At 41.3% G+C, this 26,342-nt stretch overlaps 1 protein-coding gene across 1 annotated transcript in view; it reads right to left on the bottom strand.

The window, feature by feature from the left end:
- Positions 1 to 2,870: 2,870 nt before the first annotated feature.
- Positions 2,871 to 26,342, bottom strand: part of Utrn (utrophin) — a 522,813-nt gene continuing 499,341 nt past the window's right edge. The window contains exons 67-75 of the mRNA XM_023712207.1: positions 25,919 to 25,988; positions 25,632 to 25,697; positions 24,524 to 24,589; positions 17,431 to 17,589; positions 16,828 to 17,068; positions 13,556 to 13,664; positions 12,335 to 12,427; positions 6,901 to 6,923; positions 2,871 to 4,831 (exon numbers count right to left, since the gene is read on the bottom strand). Coding sequence (XP_023567975.1) covers positions 4,823 to 4,831; positions 6,901 to 6,923; positions 12,335 to 12,427; positions 13,556 to 13,664; positions 16,828 to 17,068; positions 17,431 to 17,589; positions 24,524 to 24,589; positions 25,632 to 25,697; positions 25,919 to 25,988 — 836 coding nt within the window. The 3' untranslated portion in view covers positions 2,871 to 4,822. The remainder of the gene's footprint in view (positions 4,832 to 6,900; positions 6,924 to 12,334; positions 12,428 to 13,555; positions 13,665 to 16,827; positions 17,069 to 17,430; positions 17,590 to 24,523; positions 24,590 to 25,631; positions 25,698 to 25,918; positions 25,989 to 26,342) is intronic.

The raw sequence follows: 26,342 nt of genomic DNA, 5'->3' as shown, positions 1-26,342 counted from the left end.
AATATTTTAATATTTCTGAAAAATGATCTTAACAAAGTAATATTAAGAAGTAATTGTAATTCCATCCTGGAGCAATCTAGGAATTAACCACTGTGATGGCTAATTTTAAGTGTCAACTGACACCCACACAGCTGGTCAAATACTGTTTCTAGGTTGTGTCTATGAATGTGTTTTTGGAAGAGTTTAGCACTGGAATTGGTAGACTGAATATAGGCAAGTGGTAGGCATCACCTGCTGCAGTGAGAGCTGTAATAGAAGGAAGGGGAGACAGACTGACCTGATCATTCTGCTTGAGCCAGGTAATCCACCTTCCCCTGCCTTGAGATACTGCAGTTTCTGGATCTAGATTCTTAGACTCATTCTGGAATTTACACCATTGGCTCCTTGGGTTCTCAGCCTTCGGAACTGAAACTACACTGCAAAGACTCCGCCTCTGCAGCCAGCCAACGGTGAGCCTTCTCAGGCTTCATAATTTTATGAGCCACTCTTTCATAATACATTTTTCAAATTATCTCTCTACATATATTTTGAGTTCTGTTTTTCAAAGAGCCCTAATACCAGATTCAATGTCTAAAGACCTGAAGAATTGTGGATTCATGTGTCCAAATTGTGTACAAGCAAAGCTCAAAACACTGCCAACAAATTAATTGTTTGGAAAAAAAAATTGAAACCAAGAGTACAATACTAACTTCAAAGATTTTAAAATGTCACAATTTGAAGGTCTGCAAAACAAGGGAGACTGACACCAAGTTTGTAAGTTCGTGCAAAGTACAAATAAATTGCATGTTTCAGAACAGCTGTTTTGGAAGGGATACAGCATCATATGTATCTTTTTGTTAACCTTTTATTTAATTTAGTTATTTCATACAGGGTCTCAGTACGCAGCTTGGACTTGTAGTCATCCTTCCAGCTCAGCCTCCTCAGCACTGAGATTAGAGGTGTGCACTACCATGCCCAGTTCTGTTGGCCGGTATAGCAAACCTGTGATTCCAAGGCCAGCATGGCATGCTTTTGTCAGGCAGGCACTTAGACCGCTGAGCTGTCCACCCAGCCCATCCTGTCAATCTTGAATTCTTCTTTTCTTAGGACTTGGGACACAGAAATGTTAAGGTTTTCCACTCATGTCTCAGTTTTTATTGGCTGGTTGGTTTCTGTTGTTGTTTTGAAATTGGATTATTTGCCTAGCATGGAGGGACTGATGTTTTAAAAGGTCTTATAAAGGGATTACCTTTCCCTTTCATTGAGCTGGTGAACATATTTCCCAAGAAAATTGATAAATTAGTCATTTCACCTCCAAGTCCTCTACTTTGCCTAAAGTTTGTATGGTGAGACTAAGGGCCCCAATGCATTCCTTCCTATGTACCTTCATTTTAATTTTGTTCTGTGAGTTTGCAGTTTCTTTTAGAGATGAAAAGCCTTGTAAATTTTTTGACAAACAGATTTTGGCCCAAGTGTTTTGTTTTTTGTTTTTTTTTTTTAATTTTTTATTTTAATTTGGTGGTACCAGGAATCGAACTCAGGACCTTGTGCTTGCCAGGCAAACACTTATTCCACTGAGCTATCACCCTGACCCCCCAGGTGTTGATGTTTTTGTCAGCAAAAGCCCCGTTCTTGTGCCCACACAGCTGCACACCGGGTGTGCAAGAGAATACATCAGCTTAGCCTGCAGGGCTTGCAAGCTTCCTCAGGCTCCCTGGACTGTCATCCCACCTCAGCCCAAGTTAGCTGCCCTCCTCAACAGGGGTGTAAACTAAAGACCATCAGTGCCCTCAGGTGACCCGAGGCTTCCCAGGATTGTGTGAGCAAATCCAGCTGGGATTACAAGAGTGCTTCCTGGGTGAGCTGAATTCCCATTCCTTGACTGAACAGTGCTTTTCCTTGAGGTTTCCTAGCTGCCATGCAGTGTTCTGTGGTGGCAGATGACTGCTGTCTCAGGTGGACATACTGCAACTGTGACTGTCTCCTGCCTGCCCTCCATAGCAGGCTCATTCTGGTCACCTAACTGCATATAAACACAAGTTGACATTATATGTCAATGAAGTCTTGGAGCATATCTTCAGAGGTTTAAGTAGGATATTTAGTGGGGTTTATTGCCTTTTTATAAAGCTCTCAACTAGTGAAATTAGAAAAGGGTCTGGAAGAGTCATTCTACTGAAATAATGAACACATTTGAGAGACAGCTGTAATCCAACAGCAAACTGCCTTTCCTTAAAAGAATTACAATGATTTGTAAGCAACTGAAAGCTTGGCAGAAAAACAAATCTCTTTCACTTGTTTTCACTTTCACATTCAACTACACAATCAGTTGCTGGAAACCAACTGTTTCCTCAGGAATTCTTGCTGTGAATATTATTTCTCAGCATTAAGATTGTACAATGTTAGTGTATTTGAACGTATCAGGTTTACGTTGACTTCAGGGAATTCCCCTACTTCACTTAAAATGTTTTAGAATCAAGTAACTTGACTCTTGACACTGTTTCCCATTCGATGGCTTTAGAAATCGATTAAACCAGTTACCAGAATGGTCACACTCCAGGACACAAATGAAAATCACATGCATTGAGAGCCTAAGGCTGGAAGTGGATTTGAAAGCATAACCAACGAAATGCCAGTGACATCTAGTTAGGAAAATGAAGCCTCGATAGGCTGTATGTGCATATTTTTAGCATGACATTTGCTCTTATCAATGAGCTTTTTATCTGTAAAGGAAATTAAGAATTATTTGATTATATGCATATAATAGAGAGAAAGAGAGATAATGAGGAGGTGGATTGGTGTGTAAGAGATACACGGACACAGGCTTGCCTTGCAATTTCACCAACGTACACTCAAGAGGGTATTCTATTGGTGAATACAGCAGCATACCAAAGTCATTTTGTGTTAAAATTACTTTTATTCAGGATGAAAAATACAACATGTAACCTGATTAGATGATATCCTATGATTAGTTAACCACATATTTCAAAAGAACATTATACTTATTTCCTGTTGTTGTTACTGCAATATATTTCTTTTCATTATTATTTAGGTTACAATGTAGTGTTTACATAGCTTTTCTGTAATAGCAGATAGAGAGTATTTTGCATACAAATACAGGCAGAAAAAATCAACACATGACTTGTCAAAGTAATAACAAGGAAGGTACCAAATCTACAACGTGGAGTTCTGAGTTCAGGGAATTTTTTTTTTCCATTAAATAGGTGCTTTCTTGGGTATCATATGGCCTGATAAAAGCTCTACACTTTGCAACTGCAGCGGCATAAAGCTGTTTCCAACAGGATGAAGGAAGATGGATCTGAGGTAGAAAGGTGGTCAGTCATGGCTTTCCTCTTTTATAAAACATTTTTCTTCTTCTCAAAATATCTATGCTGTAAATAGACACCCTTGCCCCCATCCCACCCAAACTATTCTAAGAGAATAATAATGTCTAACTTGAAGCCTCCTTCTTGGCCAGATCTCAGTGAAAAAGAACTCAAAGGTATAATGTCCTGATAGTCAAGTACTTATGCTTGAACCAAAACACGTTTTTTTTTTTAAATTTTTGGTTTCGCTACATTTGGTAATTAACAAGTTTACAATGTTTCCATTAAATCTTAAATAAAAGAATGGAACCATTCAGCCACACCGAATGCACGCCAAGTCTGAGGCAGGGGTACACCCATCGGAGCGCTAACTTCACTCTTCGGTAAAAGCTGTGGCACAGGCTCTTGGAGAGCAGCCTTTCCAAACGTACTTCTCAGGGGACAGGACACAACACAGCTGCTCATTCATCAAAAATGTAAGATGAGACATGCACTAAATTTGTGTTTGCTTTTAGAAAGAAAGCAATAAGGAGCTACAAGAATTATATGGAACTTGAAAACACAAAAACAGTAAGAGTCTCTCCAAAGGGAACTAAAGATAATGATGTGCTTTTGTCTCAGGATAGGTGAAGTCTGCTGTGTACTTTATGATAAAAACCAAAGACCAGGGCACTAGCAAAGGTTGTACCAAGTTTTGTTTTTGTGTCAAAATAAAAATATGCTTACATGGGCAACCTTTGGTAAAATGATCTTTGAGATTACTGTAACATACTCTTTGTATAGCCTGGGATGTGAAATAAATAAAGAATGCAAGACCTACTTACAAAGGAATAAAATTCTAATAGGTATGCCATTTAGGCCCGCAGGAGGTTTTTTAGTGGTTACCACTAAAGAAATAAGTATATGATGGCAAGTCAAATTAAACAGTATATTCAAAGCTAAGATATATATAATTGGACGGTAATGCAAGAACTTTCTAATTTGGCCAAATCTTGGGAACAAATACACAGAATCTATTTGGTCATGTGGCCGATGAATTATAAATAACCAAACATAATGGTAAAGGAGTCAAAGAAATAAATGAAGTCATTGCACAAGGTTAACGGGAGCAGCAAGAGGAATGTAAAAATGTGAAGTGGTCTTCTAATCCTTAGATGATTTTTCATGGGTAATAAAGACACAGAATCATATTAGAAAGCCCCCACCCACTTTCCCAATGCTGTACACATTATACAAATCAGTGACAAATGTATTACCATTTCCAAATACCTCTCTGTTCATTAATTTACAGTTGCATAGAAAGGGAAGAAGAAAACAATAACATATGGTTATTATAAAAACAAAATAGCCTTTTCTCTTTGGATAGTCAGTGTTTTACTCCTTCAGTAGAACACACAGTCAACGCTCAACAGCACATGTCAAGGAGCCATGGAGCTTCGGAGTAAATGGAAGTCGGGACCGGCACTGGCAGGAAAGGCGACACTGGACGTCAGGAAATGTTGTCTGGCAGGGTCAACGCTTCACATGGCCTGTAGGAGGAGAAAACAGCAAGGTCACAACATTTGCAAAAAGCATTTGGCGTAGCCCAAACTCAATCCTCAAGGAATTAGAAGTGCATCTGTCTGAACCAGGCTAGCCTTGCTTGGCTGTGTTCACAGGGAACCCTAAATTCCCATATGACTTTTGCTCCCTGGGATAAGGCCCTTTCACCTCATCACAAAGCCACCAAGTAGGTTCTCCATGAGTGCAGACCTCATAGGACAAATTCTGCATAATTTCCCTCTTGCTCAGGCTGAAACCAAGTTGAGATGGAGAACGCTTGGCTTCTTCCTGCAGAAAGCGCAAGGGCAATGGAATGAAACCAGTACGAGCACCTGTCCCATGTGGGAGGACTGTGACAGGGTCTCCCATAGAAGACGCAAGCTGACTATGTGGGAGGACTGTGACAGGGTCTCCCATAGAAGATGCATGCTGACTATGCCAATCTGTCTGTCCCAACATGGGGTCAAGAGAATAAGAAGAGAAGCCAGGAATCAAAACAAAAGAGGTACAGAAATGTGCATTAATCCTAAAATCTCCCAATCAAGAAGACCCAAACCACAGTGGAGGACTGGAACTAGCCTTTCCAAGGAAAGGTTGAACAGTTGGTTTCTTAAAAATATTCAGAAGTTAGAAACATTTAAAAAATCACTGTTAAATAAAATAATCCAAACTGGGCTATGCCTCACAAATCATGAGGAATCTTTCAGGACTCCCAATAAAGACACACTGTCTGTCTATGCCCTCTGTTTTCATGGAGGACTTGGACATGAAGTCTTCCACCCCTTGCCAGTATGTTGCTAGAGAAGCTGCTGGAAAAACTGCCTGAGGAGCGTTATTTCCAGGTTGACCATAAATAGCTTCCTCAGTGACTCCTGCCTAGAGCCTCTTCTATACTGGGCATGATTCTGTATTTCGTATTCTGAACCTTTTACTGCCAGGTTAGTGAGATCAGACACTCAGCAAACATGCATGGCAGTGTTCACTGAGTTTCAGGCACAGTGTGGAGCTACAAGATACTGAGGTGAGACCCTCACAGTGATGCAATATGAAAGTATCTAAACAGTCCACCCTAGTTCCTTTCTAACATGAGGTCTTTCCAACCAGAGTCGATTCTATGTATTTTGGGAACAGAGGAGGAGAGAAATCAATCCCACTTTTACATATTAATATATAACTAAAGCTTTCATGGCAAAATGAAGGCTTCAAGATTTTATTATTTCCATGTTTTCTATTATCCTTGAAAATTGGATGTGTTTCTTCAAGAAGAGCACAGTAACTCTCATTTTATGTCTCAGAATTCTACACATTTATGACCACACCAAATGAGCAGTACAACTATCCAGAAGGAGAGGTACACTCTTCATGAGTTTCCCATTTGCCCAAGACAGGAAAATATCCTGATTGTTGCTTTGTTGCTTTCAGCTTCAAATTTAAATGTCAAAGGGGAAAGAAAGTACCAGCAGAAGGAAGGAGGAAGCGGGCCTTCCTTCCACAAGGGGTCTGGCATTTGTTCTAGCCACTAGGTTGCTATATGGCCAGGAAAAATTCAGCAAAGCTACAAACAGAGTAAGATTCTAACATGCCTTTCTGCTTTAAATTCTGAGTACTTGTAAAGTATTTGAGGGTTTACACACACACACACACACACACACACACACACAAAAGTCTCTTCCCCACCCTCCATCGCTCACAGCCTCAACAAACTTTCTTGTACCACTACTTTGATACCTGTCACTTTTTTATTCTAGTCCACACTCTACCATAGTTACATGGGAGACAGTGGTCTGCCGGATTAATATAGGCAACTTTGTCTAGTATGTAACAAGTCATTAGAACATACAGGATCAAACACATGATGTTTTTGATCAGCTTGGGAACTTCCTGCCTGTGGGCCCTTCAGCTTGACAAACCTGCCCAGAATCAACTAACAATTTAAATGTCAAACAAGTTTACTTATTTGCATAGAGAATAGAGTGGGACAAAATCAATGGTAGCTAATCTGCTTATTCTAGCTTGGATCAGCAGGAATTGAGCCAATCGGGCCATTAACTCTTACCTGTGGTCTGCTGGGGATGTTTGCTGAAAAAAGAAACAAAAGAAATCAATTGAGGGCCCGACTGTTGCTTTGTTGCTTACAGCTTTCATGCATGCAAATGAATGTAGCACTCTAAGTAGGATAATAGATCTGCAGCTAAGTGGACCCTCCAAGAAAATAAGGAACAGCCCTCCATGCTTTGCCCAGAGGCTTCAACAATGGCTAGATTCTCTATTTAATTTCTTTTATCTCCTGTGATTTAAAATACAAAAATTCCACCCCAAATAGGCTAGCTCTTTCAAATAAATATGCACTAAAACATTTATTGAGCACTTCATTTTACAAAATATCTCAAAATTTCCTCTTTAAATTATGCCATGTATTTGTTTTATGCATGAGAACAAAACAAATTCTGTACATTTTACTGACGAGTACAAATTCTAACCAAGAGGTCCATGAGGGAACGAGTCTTCCATTTCTGATGTTCATCCATCGCTCACCCTTGTCTGGAGGTTGTAGGTAGACGGTGGCTATGGGCTTGCAACAAAGGGCTACTTACTTTACTCCTTGGCAACAAGAACACCAGCTAACAATGTTTTTTGGGGGGCCCAAAAGAGCAGTGGAGTAGCTGGAGCGTCTGACTAACCTTTGCACCCAGGCACTTCACTTTGTCCCTGTACCCCCACAACAGTGAACCTGATCTGACTTGGTGGCCACTTCCAGGGCAGGCAAATTTCATCTCCCGCTCAATCACTATCACATGGAATACAGGGAGGGCGAGGAGGCGCTCCAGCCACTAATGATGGTCAAGCAAGAATTCTTTCTAGTCACTGAGTCTGCTGAATTCTTCTATCTCTTGTTTCTCTATGCAGTGCGTGTGTGTGTGTATGTGTGTATGTGTGTGTGTGGGGGGGGGGTGCATCAATGACCACAGACTGGGTACTAACTCCTTTGTGAGGAAAAAAAAAAAAATGAGAAGGTGTGAAGTAGAAACTCTGGAGGGAAAGTGTGAGTCTTGTGTTTGGGGAAGAATCACACTAAAGCAGGCCTGGTCCTGCCTGCCACATACAGAAGTCAAAATGCATAAAAAGAGTAGACGTCATATGCTCATTAGGCACACTCCAGGGATGTCTGGGCTGAATTATTACCAAGTTTACTCTTTTCAGAAGAAGCAGAGTTATGCTTCTCTTGTAAGTAACAAATATAACAAACAGCCAAACCTTAGCAGAAGCTGAATCCATTTTGCTCCTAACCAGTACTTTTAACCTTACAACTTTTTATCAAGTGAAAGGTTATACATGCTCTCCTGGACAAATATGCAAATATATGTTTAAAAGAAAAATCAGGAAATCACTGTATTTCAGTAGGCTTTGAGTTTTTGATGAATATCACTTAAATTTAGCAAACACAGGCAATTTACAGTGGGAACAGGCCTGTGGAATAACAGTAATTTTGAAAGCATTTGTTGGTTTATCACAGCAAAACTACTCAGCTTACTACCAGAATATTTGAAGGACTTAATTGAAATAAGAGACAATACATTTTTCATTAAAAAAAGAAATGGTTATAGCCATCAGTGGTGATATTAGTATGTTACTTAATTGGCAGAACAGTTAAATTCCCTTCATTAACTAGGCTGAAAGACACAGCAATGTCTGCCCCTCTGCTCTAAAATTCAATGCAATTTCATGTACTTATTTATTTATTTATTATGTATTTGGTACAGGATCTACAGGGTCTACAGGGTTTCACTATGTAGATCAGACTTGCAGTGATCCTCCTGTTTTTGGCCTCCCAAGTGCTGGGATTACAGGCGCCCACTACCACACCCAGTCTCAGTCGCTGTCTCAGCCTGCCCTGGGGGCAGGGACAGCATGTCAGGCCAGGGATTGAGACCCTGCCACTGCGCTCTGCCCAAGCAGGTGCTTTAATCTGCTGAGCTATCTGGCCAGCCCTAAAAATCAATATGGTTTTAAAAGATTGTAAAAAGCCATAACTCAAAGATGCTATGACAGCCAACTGGGATATTAACTCAAAATGGAGGAATTTTAAAGCGCTACATACAACACAGTTGAAACCAAAAAGTCATGCTAAAGTAAGCAATCCACACAATTAGGATTCATGAATAGAAAGTTTCATTTTAATTCCAAGATTGCTGGGAGTGGAAATTCATTTGTGGCTATGCTAATTTTTAATCCACAGAGGACCAAAAGTCAAGATGAACATGCAGATCAATTCACCCGAGGCTGGTGACGGCCAATTCGAAAATTCTCATTAGTTATAGGGCTCGAGAGACTGGCGTGGTATTGGGCGGGCGCCAATCTGATTGGTTTAGATGTCCCCCAAAGCTGGTCAGAAAGCCTTGGGAACCATGAGGCCCTAAAATATGCGCGAGCTGAGCGATGAGAGGGGCACGAAAGCAAATCACACTTACGGCACCTCTGACTGCTCTCCAACAACTCAAATTCCCAGTTGGAAAATTTAATCATTCAGTAATACATCCTGCTTTCATTTCAGAAGCATGACTTAGGTGACAAGTCTATTCCATACGCTGATTATTATACATCCATTTTTTAAAAATTTAGTAAGTTTAGATGATTTAAGCTATGCATCAATGTTATAAACCAGTCTCCGAAGCTTTTTTAAGTGGGAAACTCTCACTACCTTGGAGATTTTTTTATATTATCAAAGCAAAATAAGTATCAAAAAGGGCAAACTAAACTCAAACTAACAGCACAAGTTTCAGAGGCAGACGTTATAGATATTCATTCTTAAGACTAAGAGGCCATAAGCCAGCTTCCTCCTGCAGTGCCTCAGGAAGGGCTCCATCAGCTACTCCCTAAACCTGAGTAATAAATAATATTCCCAGTCAACAAGAGCTTTAAACTTGCCTCTAAAAGGGGGATTATGAGACGAAATAAACTCATTTACCTTTTAGGATTCATGTTTTCTCTCTAGTTACCTGTTTTCAATTGTTCTCTATTATTTTAATTATATTCATTTATGATTGTATTCTTAAAAATACTTTAAAAAATAAAACTTGTAAAGAATCTTTCAGGGGGCCAGGGAGATGGCTCAGTAGAATAAGTGCTTCCCTGGCAAGTGCAAGGATCTGAGTTCAATCCCTGGTTCAAAAAAAGAAAAAAAAATCTTTCATAGTATAGAGATTTTAATTGGAAATTATTCACTTTATACTCATTATAAGGTATATATTTAAACATACTTCTTGGCTCTGTCAACTGATTTTTAAATTTAAAATGTCCACTATGACATTTAAATAAAACCTTCTAAGCAGAATTGAACTTACATGATTTGTTCTTTAATTATCAGTGTATCTGGGTGTAACCTGAACTATACAATATCTTCTGAAATTTTGATTTTGAAACTCTGACTTATGAAAAAAAATATGTTTCATCTAGCCATTCAATATTATAACCCCAACTTCTACAATCAAGTTCAACCTTGAATGATAATTACTATAAAAGATTCAATCGGGCTGGTGAGATGGCTCAGTGGTCTAAAGCACCTACTTAGAACAAGCTTAGCAAAGCACAGGGACCGCGGTTCAATCCCCCAGCACCACATGCCAGCCGGCGCCGCCCCCTGGTGGGCTGAGCTGCCCCCCCACAAATAAATAAATAATTAAAAAAATAAAATAAGCAACAACAACAACAACAAAAAGATTCGATCAGAGGGCTGGGGAGATGGCTTAGTAGAATAAGTGTTTTCCTGGCAAGCGCAAGGATCTGAGTTCAATCCTTGGTTTCACCAAAAAAAAAGATTGAATCAGTTTCTCTATTAAAGATGGTTTAAATAGTCTAAAAAGTAAGCAACAACCTCACACATGCAGGCAACAAATGGCTTTCTTAAGCTTATATGAGACACTCTGGAGTCCAAAAAGTTACGTGTGTGTTTGTGTGTGTACTGGTGTCACACACACCAGTGGGTTTGCTTCATGGGAGTGAAGGAGGGGGCTGAGGGTGAGAATCACAAATGGAAACCCGAGAAATGACTCACTTGCAAATATAAAAAGATGTGTTTATGTGCTCATGTAAATGGTAATACGTGATTTAGGCCTGCAGACCTGAAAACCCAGAGAAGAATATATATTAAATAGTTTAAGTCCTGCTATCTGTGGCATATTTAAAACTATAGTAGTATAAAATGAAGGTACATTTTGTAATCACATCAATATCTCTTATTTAACTCTACTACTAATAATTGATAATATCTTTCTCCTCATTTAGGATGTACTTTCTACAGAGATGGTGATGACAGAATTTGGTAAAAGGAGGGCTGAGGGGATAGCTCAGCAGTCTAAGCATCTGCCTAGCAAGCGCAAGGACCAGCGTTCGATACCCAGTACTACATGCTGTGCCGGCCCCACACCAAGCATGCCTATAATGCCAGTGCTGTGGAGGCTGAGACAGGAGGATCACTAGAGTCCACGCTACATAGTGAGGCCCTGTACCAAATAAATAAATACATTAAAAAGATTTTTTTTTAAAAAAAAAAAGACATTGATAAAAGGAGAGGTTGTGATTTTTTAATAAAGTCTTAGTTGAATGTCTGTCTAATTTTGAAATCAGGTTGGGAGAATACTTCCCCCTTCCTTACAAATGATACTTTCCTATTCTTTACAAGATTATTTACAATACGATGGTGACATCAGGAGTACGTGTCCATATACAGAAAGATTTTCTGCTTAAACTGTGGCGATCTTTCAGGTGGGAGCTCAGCAGAAATTGTAACGTGGCAAAGTGCCCAGAACATTTGGAACAATAATCAATAAATTAGAACCATTATGTAAGTTCTCCTGAGACTTGCAGAGTCTTTATTCAGTGACTTGCTGGATCCTGCTTGCTCATATGGAAAATTCACAGAGTCAGAATCTGTGATGCCTTAAATTATTTGGCTTTTACACAATGATTATTTTATCACAAGAAAAAATAAATCAGTCAAAAAAAAAAAAAAAAGGAAAATCTGAAAATAAGCCCTTTCTGTACCCTAATCTGATGATACCCGGCAACAATTTCTTAAAGAAAAGAGAGGGAATTACATTAGAAAGACTATGTTCTTGTGCCTTGTCTGGCATGCCACTAAAAGCTGTCCTTTGAAGTAATACCACTTTCTTCTGATAGCTTACACTAAAGAGAATAATTTCCTCTTAGAATCAGACATTATTTTATTTGCCTTTCATTTTACCACTTTTAAGGCATAGCACAAAATTTCAAAGAGCAGGACTGTGTTGTCACTACGCCCTAGTGATATGATATCTAGCTTGAGCTATCTTTTCTTTGTCAAAATATATAATGTTTGTCTTACCACCAATAATACCCAACACGGTTTCCAACATCACCTTTTGCTATCTTGCCGAAGAAGACAAAGGGCTGTTTGTGGAAAGGGAGGAAGGGCAGGAGAAACGTGGCGTGCGGACCCAGCCTCGCATACTCACGGCAGCAAGATGGAAACGTGCTGTTGATCTGCTCCATGACCTCCGTGAGGTCTGTGCTGGTGTCATGAGGCGGGGCCAACAGGTCCTCAGCTGCTGAGACAGCACAGAAAGAACGTCAGGCCTCCCGGCATTAATGTCAGCTTTCCACAACTCAGCATCAGTATCAACTACCCTTCCCAGTCTTGAAAAAATACAAGGAAATGAGTTCTTATTGAAAAGGATGATTTTAGGGGGAAATTTTAAAAATAACCTTTTGCATTCCTTTCTTGGTAATGACAGTTACAATCGACTAATAGTTTCTGTAGAATCTATGCACACAGGGAAATACAGGACTAGAAGTAATGACATTGAGCTCCGTGTCTCATTTGGAAATCAATCATTTTGCATGAAAAGTATTTTTTCATACAAGTCAAATTATCTCTCAATTTCTCTTTCCCTCTTTCTTTTGGGAGTTCCCAGTGTGGGCTGGCTTATTCTGCCACAAAGGAGAGGTATGTGATGAGATATTCCACAAATAAATTAATTTAGTCACGGTCTACAGTCTTCCACAGAATTTCAGAAGTTGAATTTTGTCCATAACAAAGATAGTCCATCTAGCATGAGTGACAGGTCCTCACGTAACCCTTTTTTTTTTTTTTTTGGTACCAGGAATCAAACTCAGGACCTTGCACTTGCCAGGCAGGTGCTTATTCCCTGAGCTATCTCCCCGACCCTTTCACGTGACCACGGACAGTCTTGGGTGGGATCTCTGCCCCAGAAGACAAAAGAGAAATATCTACTGAGAGTAGGATGAATGGATACATGAAAGAGCTCCCCAACCCTGGCAGGGGAAATGGTCATGTTCATTGTAATAGTCTTCAGTATTATGTTTTCAACACAAATGTGAGAATTTTAGAGACTTTGTTTTAAGCAATCATTCTCAAAGCAAACAAATTTAATTTCTTGTTCATTCCAAAAGGAAAGCACATTTTTAATTTTTCACTGAAAAATCAGTCCACTCCTATCCTACATAGTATATAAGCAGGAGACACTATTGCTTATTATCCTAAAATGTTTGCTTTTCTGTGATTGTTAAAACGGAGTTGCACTCTTTTCACACAATGGAGACTATGCTTGTCTGCTCTAAGGGGTCCACACGTGAGAACGCGACTTAAAATGAAAGGCAAACAAGTGCAAAGTACAAAGCAGGAGAAACACAGCAGCTGTGTGCGGGGCACCGACCTGCCTGCTGGAGCTGCTGGCCTGGGTCTGCGGCTGGTGCATAGCTCAGTGCGGAATTCTGCGGTGAAGCCCAGGGAGAGACGCCGTTGATTCGGGAATCAGACTCAGGCTGGAATGAGAGAGAAAGGTATCAAACAACCCTAATGAACAACGCTTCCTTTTAACTTCCTCTCCCCCAGCATGAATACCAAAGGAGGGACACATTTCTGCTTGCTGGCATTTTCCAAAGCCTTCAGCATCTGGCAGGTAGAGGCACTAGTGCTTCACGTGAGTACCTAGGGTCCTTCCTCTCTCCACATTACCCCTGGAAGAATTCATTTGGTTGTGTTTCAGGGCTTCTTTATCAATGTCCTTTTCATCCCTTTATTTTTATTCACTTTTTTAAGGTACTTAGTAGAGGGTCTACAGGGTCTCACTACACAGATCAGACTCGTAGTGATCCTTCTGTTTTCAGCCTCCCAAGTGCTGGGATTACAGGTGAACGCCACCACACCCAGTCTCAGTCGCTTGTTCAGTGTGCCCCAGGGGTGGGGCTGGCATGGCATGTGGTGCCAGGGATCGAACCCTGGCCCTTGACCTCTGCCTAGGCAGGCATGTTAGTCTGCTGAGCTATCTGGCCAGCCCTATCCCTTTATTTTTGTATTACTTTTATATCAACCCAGCAAATTTAGAAACATTCTTCATGCATCTTTCAAAAATTAACGCTGGGCATCTAGTATGGTAAATATATCAAACTTCAAAATTAGTGCATCTGAAAAATAATGGACAGTGGTTAAGAGCATGATTTTAGATTTAGCTGCCACCTGCTGGAAATCATATCCTACCTCTGCCACTCAGAAGTGGTGTCATTCTGGGAAAATGATATAACCTTTTGTGTCATGGATTCTTTATTTAAAATGGATGTGATGCTAACAGTGGCCTATGGCACAGAGTTTTATGAGGAGAGTGACCAACATTTTGTAAGTGTACTCTTGCATAAATCTTTGTAATGGTGATGGCTATGTTGGTAAGCATACGGGAAAATTAGAAAGCGAAATCCATTATATAGGGAATACCGAAGTCTCATTTTTGTGCAGACTTCCTCATTAAGTCCATATTAGTTGAAGTCTGATAGCTTTGCTTGTTTCTACAAACAGAATTAAATTTTTCATCTACTTCTGGCATTCAAGCTAAACCATTGGGAAGAGATACGAAGAGCCCCACAGCCTGAGATGCTTGGAGGAATTTCGATATCAGCTATCTGCACAAGCACGGCTGTGCAATTCCAAGGCACATGAGCTATTAGTGAGCTGGGGGAGGGCGAGAAAAAGCAAGCAGACTGCCTTTAGCCACCCCTGAGCATCAATAAGCTATAGCAAATAAAGGTTTCAAGCACAGCTTCCTTCTGCAGTCATTCTGTGTATATCCGAAGTTGTTAACATACACGTCTCATTCTCAAAAAGAGACTGCACAAAATACATCCTCTCTTTAAGCACCATTCAGAAACTTCAAGTTCATGATACAAGCAAAGTAATTTTTCCATGCATATGCCTGGCACCAAGCTTAAAATTAAACATGCTGGGTTGGCAATTTAGCTCAGTGGCACAGCACCTGCGTGGCAAGTGTGAAGTCCTGAGTTCAATTCCCAGCACCCCCACCTCTACCCCTCCACAGAAAAGGCAGACATTCTGAGATCTTAACAGAAAGCTAGGTCTTGGGCCACCTGTTTTCCTTTTTTTTTGGCATGCATGCTGCTGAGGTGAGAATATGGGTCATTCTTGAGGAGCTGCTATTTTCTAAAGATGTAGAGTTTGGAGGTCCCAATGTAAACCTTTTACAAAGCCACATGACACAATTTCTAAGACAATGGCAGACACAGAGCAAAGTTTATGGTGGAAGTGTGAGGAGAGACCCGTGGGCCGCAAGGTAGGTAATATAGCAATGAGCATGCTCTGAGTGATTCGGACAAGCCAAAAAGACACTGACGGCAACTGTGACAGAATGGTTTTCTAGAAGCGGAGCAAATCACTGGAGAGAAAGAAACATCCACTTTGATCCTGTACATCATTTCTGGAGAAAAGCGCTTCCATTCTGCTATCAAGTGCACAGTACATGGATTAGAGAAAAAGACAGAAGATGACTCGAATGCTCAGGTTTGGGATTCTTCAAGCAGCGCACTCGCTGTCCCTTGGCAGGGATTCCAGCCCATGCACAGGCGGCTCCACGGCCAGCTCTGCGGCGTGAGTCCTGCTCCTTGCGGCTATGTGCAGCCATGTGTATCTACAGGCCATGTCCTTACAGCAATCCTCTTATGTGGACTTGCTAGCCATGAAACTGGCTTGCTGTTATCTCTGATAGGACTGCAGGCCGCAAAAGGCAGACACTGGCTCTCTTATAAACCACAAACAGTGCATTTGCAAACTGCAAGTTATTACCCACTGAATTGGAAATCGATTTAGTAAGTTCTGATCAGCATTAAGGAAGAAAAATAATAGCGGGAAGGGACAGAGGGAGGGAGGGAGGGAGGGAGGGGGGGAGGAAAGAAGGACGGAAGGAAGAGAAAGAAGGAGGGAAAGAGAAAGGGCGAGGGATGAAGGAAGGAGAGAGAAGAATGAGGAAAATATGAGAGATGGTATTTCTTTTAAAAAAAAATCACATTACTGTGCATTTATCTTGTTTATCTGGTTTCATCACAATGTATATCATGTTGCCACTTTCAAGAAAGCATACAATTTAATGATTTTTTCTTTACAATAAATTTTAGACAATTTCAAAATTAATTAATTAAAAAATAAAAAAAATTGGAATAAAAAAAAAAGCATACCAGCAACTGCCATAAAACTTGGTCCAGTGCTCGGAAATGATAGTGGGAAATTAATAACTACCTGTTACTCAATTTCTCAAAAGTAGCAAATAGTGGCTTGGGGGTGTGAGTGCTCTCGGCTCGCTGCAGGAGAGCTTCAGTGCAGAGCTCTGGTGACGTGCTCCCTCCATCTCCACCCCAACGCTTCCCACCTGCACTGCGGGAAGAGGTGCATCATGGGATCTTTTCTACCACCCTATTCTGAGTTGATGTAGACTGTAGTGCTAACGAAGAAGAAATTCTACTGTAAACTGGGAAAACACGTTTTTTTGTGCCAGAGAGGATTTAAAATGTGCATGTAAAAGAGATTTCTAAGCTCCTCTAGCTGAAGCTAATTAGAGGTGAGCAACTGCACGTCAAACTCCTTGTTTCTCCCAACTCCAACCCAGGTCATAGGACAGAAGTGACCGCTGAGATCCGCACACCCTACCTGCTCCAGCAGCTGCCGAAGGCGATGCAGCTGAGACTCCAGCTGTTTATTGTGATCTTCTAAAATCTGCATCCTCGCCTCGAGCCGACCTTTGTGCTGCCGAAGGAGTTTTGCTTCTGCTATGAGTTCCGAGTCCTCGGCGGTGTGATGGGGAGACACAATCGAGTCTGGAGGCGAGCCGACAGGAAGCCCCCTCCTCAGGTGCTGCTCTTTCAGCTGCTCATACTCCACTTGCAGATTCCTAGTGCAAAGCAGGCAAACATGGAGTCGATAGGGTATGCGCCGCCTTCTCTTTCCCAAAGTGTCTATGAGCTCCAAATTTAGCTTGGGCTGCTGTTTCCTCTCAGGGAAAGGCATGCATCAGTGGAATGAGCAGGCAGGAAAAGAACCAGGGAGCTTTAGGCAACTTTCTAAGAGGCCACACCCCGGAAGCCCTCACACCGCGGGATTCACAGCCTTCACTCTAGCATGCTAGTATCCTTTATAGTTTGGATCCCACCACGATATCTTGGACAGCCACTCAGGAGAGAGGACCCATAGGGGCTAATGTGGCCTTCGCATTAAAGAAAAGGTGGCCTATTCATTCCCCCAGGCCCAGCCCACCTCTGTTCTTCCTCCAAGTCCGCGATGATACGCTCCAGCTCGCCACGCTCTTCGCGTTCCACAGACTTCAGGATCTGAGCCGGACTCTGCGGCTGGCTCACCGGGGACTCGCCTCCCAGGGTCTGGCAATACTGCTGGATGAGGGCATGCTCATCCTCCCTGCAGGGACAAAGGAGGTGGACACAGAGGCTCAGGGCTGGCGGGCAAGGTCTCTGGAGGTCCAGGTAGTAGTGGGAATGATGCTCGGGTTGGCAGCTGGGCCAGTTTGTCTTAGAGCTCAATGTCTCCATGACGTCGCTGTTATGTCTCTGGCAACCCATTCATCTGACATCTCACACTTCATGCTTGTCTTCACCTACCAGTTATTTCTCATAGATCCCAGGAGTGAGATTTTATTCCACACAGATAATAAAATAAGACACTACAGCAAATGTACATAAAGTTACCACGTTAATGTGAGACTTAAACAGCTAACATAAAAGCTACAGGAAGAAGCACTCACTGAATGCCAAGAGTACACTGACAGATCACTGGGAAAAGGGATTTAAAAAGGAATTCAGAAGTGTTAGGTACAAGTATCAGTTCCCTGCACAGAAAGTAAGCAACTGCATTACAAACATGTAGTAGTAAAACAATTTTGCATAAAAAATAGCATTAAGAAAGAACTAGTTGAATTCCTTGTCTGTTGCATTTGGATGTGAGTAATGATGAAAATGTCCTATAACCCATAGGATGTTATAATCTTTATAGTCTTTTATTTAAATCGCTCAGTGCAAATGATAATTGTAAGCATTTACAGTACCTACAGACATTTTATGAGATATTATCAGCAAGTAATTTTTAGGACCAATTCTGAATTAAACTATATACTACATAATGGGCACCAGCTCTCAATCTCATGAGTCTCGTACAAAAGTCAGCCCTGCGCTATCACAGTTTACCCTGATAAAGAGGGCACTGCAATGACACCCACGACTGAGCCAGTTCTGAGCTAAGGTGGGCTCGGAGCACTGAGAGACCCAGGAAGAGTGAGGCTGGGCCGGCTCAACGGCCAAAGCAGACCTCGGCGGTTTATTAGGCTTTCACCATTCTCTCTCCCCTCTCCTGTTTTCCGATTGTCTGTCAGTCTGTCCGTCTGTATCTAACTTTATATTTATGCATGTGTGCATGTATTTGTACATATAGCCACAGCGACATAGGTACACAGGTATAATTGTGTGCATGTATGTTTAAATAAAGGCCATACACGTCAATGGAGACTAAGATAAGCACAGACACAATACAAACACAGAATCGTTTCCGCATCTTCTAACTCTGTCAAATGAATTTCAAAAAGAGGTGGAGTGGAAACTTTACAACAAAACTAAAACCTGTAAGTAAGACGCATGCAAGCCCGTCCTGACAGATCCATCCAACCTGCACCCTACATATTTTTTCTGCTCTCTTTTAAAAAGAAGTTATAATAAAAATATTTTTAAAGATTTGTTATTTCTATGGATTAACCATATTATATATTTTATACACAACCCAAGACAATTTCTCCTTGTTAATAATAACAAAAAAAGGTGAGTGTGGAGCTGGGGACAGGACGTGCCACAAGCCCGGACGGGCTGAAACAGCCGATGGCATCATTCCTAGAATGTCCTCTTTCAGGACCTTTACCTGAAGAAACTGCTGCATCCCTGGGAGATAAACAAAGAGGCCTCTACGAGAATCTGGGGCTTGCTCTGAGAGTTAGAGGCTGAGAGGAAGAGAAAATTGCACTAACACTGCAGAGTAGCATCACAGAACAGAGCCAAAGCTCCTACGTTGCTCACGTAGAAATCAAGGAGAAATCTTGCAGGAGACCCAGGGGAAGAAGATACTTTCCTGCCAGGAAGTAAACAGCAGCATTCTGGATCTAACTGCTCCGAGGAGGCAGAAGCAGGCCGAGACTAACAGATGCACTGCACCGGGACAGCAGTCAGCCGAAACAGATCACACACGGCGCTTAGAGGCCCTCACGTGGCATGCAGAGAGGGGAAAGAAGAGCAGACAAAATGCAAAGGAATATCACAGGGACAAACAGACAAGGTACAGAGATGTAGTGGGTGCACTATAAAGTTGCTGCAAAGCAACAAGACCAGTAGAACGTTTTGCAATGCACACAGTAATGGCAGGTAAATGAGAGGTAAGCTGATTCTTATGTGGGTTAAAAAAAGTTATTATACCTATAAATAGCATACTGAAAATGATTTTAAAAAATTGAGTAGAAGTTTAAGAAGAAGTAATACAAGGACCTCAGGTATATGAAGAAACTTGGATCCCATAAGCCATGATTTGATAAGCGTCGGAGCACAGAGTCACCTGCTATCTCTATCGTAAGACACCTTTAGGCCATTTATGCCGCTAGAGCATTTACGCTAACTCTCAATCTCAGGGATTAGACTTAGTGCTCAGTACTGTGTAATATAAAATAAACATTTGTTTTAAAGATTGGGATACTATGAAACCAGTCCAAATGCATTTAAGAAACTCTTTGCTGTAAACATTTAGAGATTCATTTCTTTTGAGAAGTTCATAGGGTTGACAATATCATTAGCATTAGCACTGTAACTAGCATTAAATTCTTTGAAGAAGGTGTCAGAAAAAAAGCCAAGGAAAATTTTATAAAAATAAGAGCTTACGGATAATTTATGTACTACATGTAATTTTAGTCTTAAGTGTTTTACACAGATCATTAGGTCTAAAAGTTAAATATAAAAATAGATACATTCTACTTTTGAATTGCATATAGTGAAGACCAAGAATACACTCTTTAATTATAATAGTACATCATGTAGTAGATTAGGGTTATTAAACATCAACAGTGTGTCTTGCACTAAAATAGGAAATGTATCCAAACTGTAGGTCCGTACCCAGAAACACAACTAAAGGGAGTATAACTGTACTATTATTTGTCACACATAGTAAGTACAATCTAGATTACAAAATTAGCACCTATCAGATGACAGAAGAACTGTGATTCATACAATGACCTTTTGAAAGTAGGCGAGACTAAATAAAAATACAAGTTTCTCTCCTTTGAAGGACTGCCCTGTTCGATTTCACAACTGCCAACACCAGTATTAGCATAAAGCACATCCAGACGTCCCCTTTCATGTTCTCACACAGGACAGTGTCACCAAGGGCAAGGGCAGATGGAGGAAGACATTCTGAAGGGAATGGTGGAAGCAACCGGCACCCTTCCATTCTGGTCTGAGAGTCTCCAGTACTATCTGGAATACTGTCCCTCTTGCTCAAATGTAGTTGCTCAATTCTTCCTCTGCAGATTTTTTTATAGCCCTAAAATTAATGTCCTTTACACTGTCCAGAGTCAGTAGGGTGGCCTGGGAATTGGCATGTGTGAGGTCACAGCTGTGAGAACTAGCAGCCCGTCAAACAGGGAGAAAAGAAACGAAGAGGTCCCTGGAAGAGGAAAAGCTATGGGGGACAGCACATGACCCAAAATGAGGGGACCAGAACGAGTCAGTCTACAGGCAGCATGGCCACTGCACATGGCACACGTGACTCAAAGAGCTTTGGATAATTCAAACACAAAGTGTGAATTCCAATCTCGACATTTTTACCTAGTAGCATGACAATTTTTTCTTCTTGCCAAAAGGCTGAGATCACCTAAGGAGATCTCCCACGCTAAGAGACTGATCATAAAGGTTGTTGAATTGTAGAATCTTCTGCACTGAAATTCTACTTATGTTTGAAATATGTAAAGAGGCATGAATAGAGAATGGGCAGGACAAAGAAAGGACAGCGGCAACTTCCTGGTAGACTGGATGGATCCACAGTGGCTGTGGTTCTCCCTCAGCAGCCCAGGTAGGCAAGCCCCCCTCCTCCTGGTAGCACAGGTGACACAGTGGCATGGCCAGGAGTACCCTGGCCTGGATCCAGGCTGCTCGGGCTGATCTAGCTACACTACTTTCTGACTTTGAGGGCCTGGGCAAGCTCCCTCCTTCCCAGGGCCACCATTCACTCATGGCGAAGTGGCACTAACAATGGGGACAAGAGTTTTACCCTCAACAGTCTTGATGACAATTCCCTAGGGATGGACAAAGTGCACAGAAGAGTGCTGGCCCTGGGCATGCTCCATATCAAAGAGGAGCTAGGGGCTGTCTTGGGACCCTCACCATTATTCTTCAAAAGAAACCTAACACACTCTTCTTACAGCAGCTTGAAATAAAAGATTATCTCAAGAGCTGCCTGGCCACAAAGTGAAGAATTCAAGAAAGAGAGAAGTTCCAAAGAATAATGTGGAATTGTTAACATATCACTCTCTGTTTACTACACAGTTTGGTTTGCAGTCTTCCCCCACCCTACTGATGAGGCTCTAGACTTGGCACTTCTATAATTATTCTGGACTTCTCTAAGAAACCCACAGTGCCAAGGGGCACCACGAACTGTCCTGTCCTGACATGTTAAATAACCAAGCCCAGTACTCACAGAAGTATCGAATGAATTCTGAATGAGATTTGCAATTTTCTTTTCAAGTGATAGAGATATTCTGAATGGAAAGAGTTAGAAACTAAAAGGTACACACATCTACCAAAGGCAGAGTGTCCCGTGATGGGTTAAATGTGTTAGGGGCTTAATGATTAGCTTTGCACTCACAGACTTCAGTAACCACACCACCCTCCTAAGTGCTGCCACATCCATTCCAGAACATTCTTCACTGGCCTCACATGGGGACACTCTAATGTTTACTTGCTTCATTCTAACTCTTATCTGTAAACTCATGCATACAATCTGCCTGTGTATTTCTGAATATTTTAACTAAACACATAACTCTTTCAGAGTTAAACTTATCCATTATCTGGGGAGAATGCCTTGGCTATCCCATTGAGAGTTCTCTACCTTCAATGACCTAAGCTACCTATTTTCCCTTTAATAAGCTAAAAATTATTCTTCTTGCCAGGAAAGGGGAAACATTGTGGCCTAAGACAACCATCACCAGGTCAGAAACAGGCAGTGATGACAAAACGTTGAGAGCTGTTGTGGTGTCCCAGCAAAAGTGCAGAAATGCTCCTCCACTCCAGGGAAGAACGCCGCCTCAGACAGACGTGGTGAAGTCAATAAATGTTACAATGGAGAAGGCTGACCACTCTACAGTCGACCAGCGCATCTGAGATCCAGTGTGGCCTCAAGCGTGCAGGCTCATTATTAGTCCTCTCCCCTCAATGGGAAGACAGAATCACTGCAGCTTTATAGGGAAAGAACCCTGATGGGAGGTGAAAGGGCAAAGAACCTCACTGCTGGCTTTCACACATCGAGGGCCCTGTCAGTACCTTCCCAAGTGCTGCTGGGTTTGCATTCTTTCACCAGAACCAAATTCATGTTGTGAACACCACTGAGTACGGAATCAGGAAAAAACACCCAGTGGCACACAATCTGATGGCATCATAACCAGCCCTGAGGGCACAGGTAATAGTAAAATCAAGTAAGATAACAACAGCCAGATAGATTTTGGCACTACCTTTGTTTTATTTTACTCTAGTTCATGTAACTGCATATAAATGTATGTAAATTAGTTTTTAACAAACACTCTAAGAAACAACTTAGGACTGTTTTTAAAGTCCAAAAATATGCATCATCTGTGGTCCCAGTTACCAATGATAAAAATCTCACAACTGGCCCCAGCAGGCCACTGCACTGTAGGCAAACAATAACTATTTGTTGGATGGATGAAGGTGTTAATGTAACTAACGATAGTGCACTGAGATTTATTTGGCTCCAAACCATTTGATTGTCTTTTCTGAAACTTTAGTGCTAAATGTATAATTAGTGTTTATTTTATTTGAAGACAGAATATACTACATCTGAGCACTGTTTTTACTCTGTTCATGCAGCAAGACAAAGACATTTTAAAGAGGTAAGATTTTGATCTTAATTATTATTTGTATTTAATTCTTCGACCATTTTTAACCTTGATGAAAATTATTTTGATTTAGAAGATACTTAGGGTACTTAATTATGTCATGTGCAGTGCATACCGGTATGTTAACTATAAAACAAACATTATGAATAAACTATTATCTTAATTTAGAAATTACTGCATATGCATACTACCTGAATAATAAGGTATAAATCATTATATCATATCATTGTCAATCATTCAGATGCTAATCTTTGAAATTTAAAATTGAAATAAAACTCTCATCTCTAAGGCTCATAATAATTAGAATAATTTTTTTCCGTATTGGAAAGGAGACTCTCCATACTGCTGTGCTTCAGATGTTTATACTTGGCTTTCTCTGTGGTCTTTTTTAGTGCAAAACACTTACGCACTATGTTCTCAACTTTTCTGTTAACCTTACAATCTTCTACCAGATCCAAGCCACAAATTGCAGCCACTTGACATCACTACAGCCTTTCACCCATTGCACAGAACTAATGTGAAGTATGAGGTTAAGAAAGGCTTCGGAGGAAAGACGATACAAACAGTAAGGTAGTAACAGATAAAGTGTTTGCCAGGAAAGTTCTACAACCATGGTGGCTACACGTGAATAGGGAAATCAGAGATAAGATACTTGTCTAGAAAGCTTCTGAAAAGGTATGCTAAAGTCAATGAAGCTTCCCTAGGTTTGTAATAAAATAAAGTATTGGCAAGGAGGCACTTTTCCCGGAAGGGAAGGGAAGGGAAGGGAGTATATGTTCAAGTACATGTGGGCCAAGGTTGCTAAATGCAGCGGTGATAGAGAAAATGTAAGCAAGCAGAACAAAGAGGACTTGGCAGTCTTTCTATCTTATAGAAGCAGACTTGCAAATTGAACAAGGAAAATAAATATTACATCCCTATCGATGAAATGACCTGATTATTCTAAAGCGGATCAGTTGACCAATAGAGGATTTTTTTTGCATTAACTCATATTAAATTAATAAACATATCCAGTTCATGCTACCATAACACAAAAGCATAAAATCTGTGCAGACATTTTAGGAATCGCATTTATTAATTTTGATTGGGATCAAAATTCAGAGCCATAGTCACTTAAGCTTATTTCTGACAGCCCGAATGCAGGAAAGAGCCTCTCAGGCTGTTCCAACTCTGTGATCTACTTACACGCTTCCTGTGGTAGAGCTGCTATCAGTGAGAAAAGAACCATTGGTCCTTTCCATTTGGGCCAGTCTGAAAAACGGAAATGAGAGGTTATTGTCCTGTGATGTCCACACAGGATATTGTCAACTGGCAGCACATCCTCAGACACCTTTGAACTATCACATTGTGATAACACGGACTAGGGTTCAAAGGTCCTAACAAAATTATGACATGAAAACAACATCTAATGCTGACTTACATTTCTGTCACCACTGCTTTAAGGCCTGTGGGCCCTTATTCCACATGACAGTGCTCTGTGACCAAGCCTCCCCAGTGGCCTCCCAGGCCCTCAGGACGGTCTTTACGTTGAAGCAAGGGTGGAATTCTCACACACCTCTACATGTGCTCCTCCTAGCTTTAAAGATTGGGTCTCCATGGCTGTCCTTAACCTAAGCACGTATCTGAAGTCCTGAGCACTGGGCCCTTCATTATCAGACCTCAGCTTCTGCTGTCACACGCTCTCAGCAAACAAGTCACATGATCTTTCTCAGCTCACTGCTTCTGCGCACATTTTCCAACAGCCAAACTGTGTTTCTCTCCAAACATTCTACTTTGTCTCAGCTTAGCTCAGTTGCTGCTACTTTTAGAATTAAACTAGCATTTTCATCACTGGTTACTGGGACCAAAGATATTAACTATTTTAATGAAAATTTGTGTACACCATCAGGACCACTCAGTATTGTTTAGGAACTCTAAAACAAACCCCAACACCAAAGCATCAGCATAAATTTAATTACACAGTGGAATTCAGATGTGCACCACCTCCTGAGAATACTCTAAATCCCTACTTTCATTCACCGAGAATGAGTTACATTAACTAAATCCCACTTGTACGGTGTTTGGACTCGCAGGATCCCAGTAATCACAGCCTATTGCGATTTAGTTTTCACAGCCTGCACAGCAGTTGTTTGGGAAAGTGCAAACTGCCTCAGGAGAAGATGCAAACCCAGGCTGCAAATGTCACACAATCACAACTTCTGTGAAACAGCACTCCTCCAGTGAAGGTACGTTCCTGGTGTCGGATGACTTCGGAATGGAATGTTCTGGGTGGCCGCGCACACAAGTCCCTTACCGAGTGGCGTACTGTTCTATTCTTGAGTGGGTGTCATCGTGGAAGAGCTGAGGGGACTGCGAGGGGCTGAAAAAGAACACACAGTGAGAGTTTTATGCCCAAACACTGATAGATGCTCCTAGTGGAGATGTTAGTCTAGTTAGACACTGAATTTGCCATGCAAACAAACCACCAGGATTGGCACCCAGGATGCAGGAGTAGTACTTCAGAGCCGAGTTTAGTCCAGACCCCCGTGCTAGAACACCTGACCAGAACCCGGCTTGTGCTCATGGGCTGTGAATACTCACTCATAGTGCTCGGGCCACATACTGATGAGGGTGATAGGACTGCAAAGAGGGGAGAGGGAAACAACAGTCACAGAACAAACACTGTAGAGTGATTTCAGACAAAAGCAGCGGGGCTGCATAGATTCGCAGCTGTCTTCTACTCATCTGGGGTTGCTCTGATATCCACGAAAGGGAACTCAAGTCACAGATTATTCTAGAGCAGATGCTGTGTATTTGATGTCTGTAGGAGGCTCTGGAGCCTCTTCACAGATCTTGGAGGGTATTTGTTGCAAGACAGTAAGTACATTTTAAAGCAATCTAAGAGAACAAAATTCCAGAATGTGCTCTAATATAACTATACAGATAATGTTCTTAAGGGGAGATGCAAGTGCAGTCCTGTTTTTCCTAGAAAATAGATGTGATTAAAACAGTGAAAATAAATATG

Source organism: Octodon degus, unplaced genomic scaffold (genome assembly GCF_000260255.1).
Source record: "Octodon degus isolate 3935 unplaced genomic scaffold, OctDeg1.0 scaffold00024, whole genome shotgun sequence".
Classification (NCBI taxonomy): domain Eukaryota; kingdom Metazoa; phylum Chordata; class Mammalia; order Rodentia; family Octodontidae; genus Octodon; species Octodon degus.
This window is presented reverse-complemented; position numbering and strand designations above follow the sequence as displayed.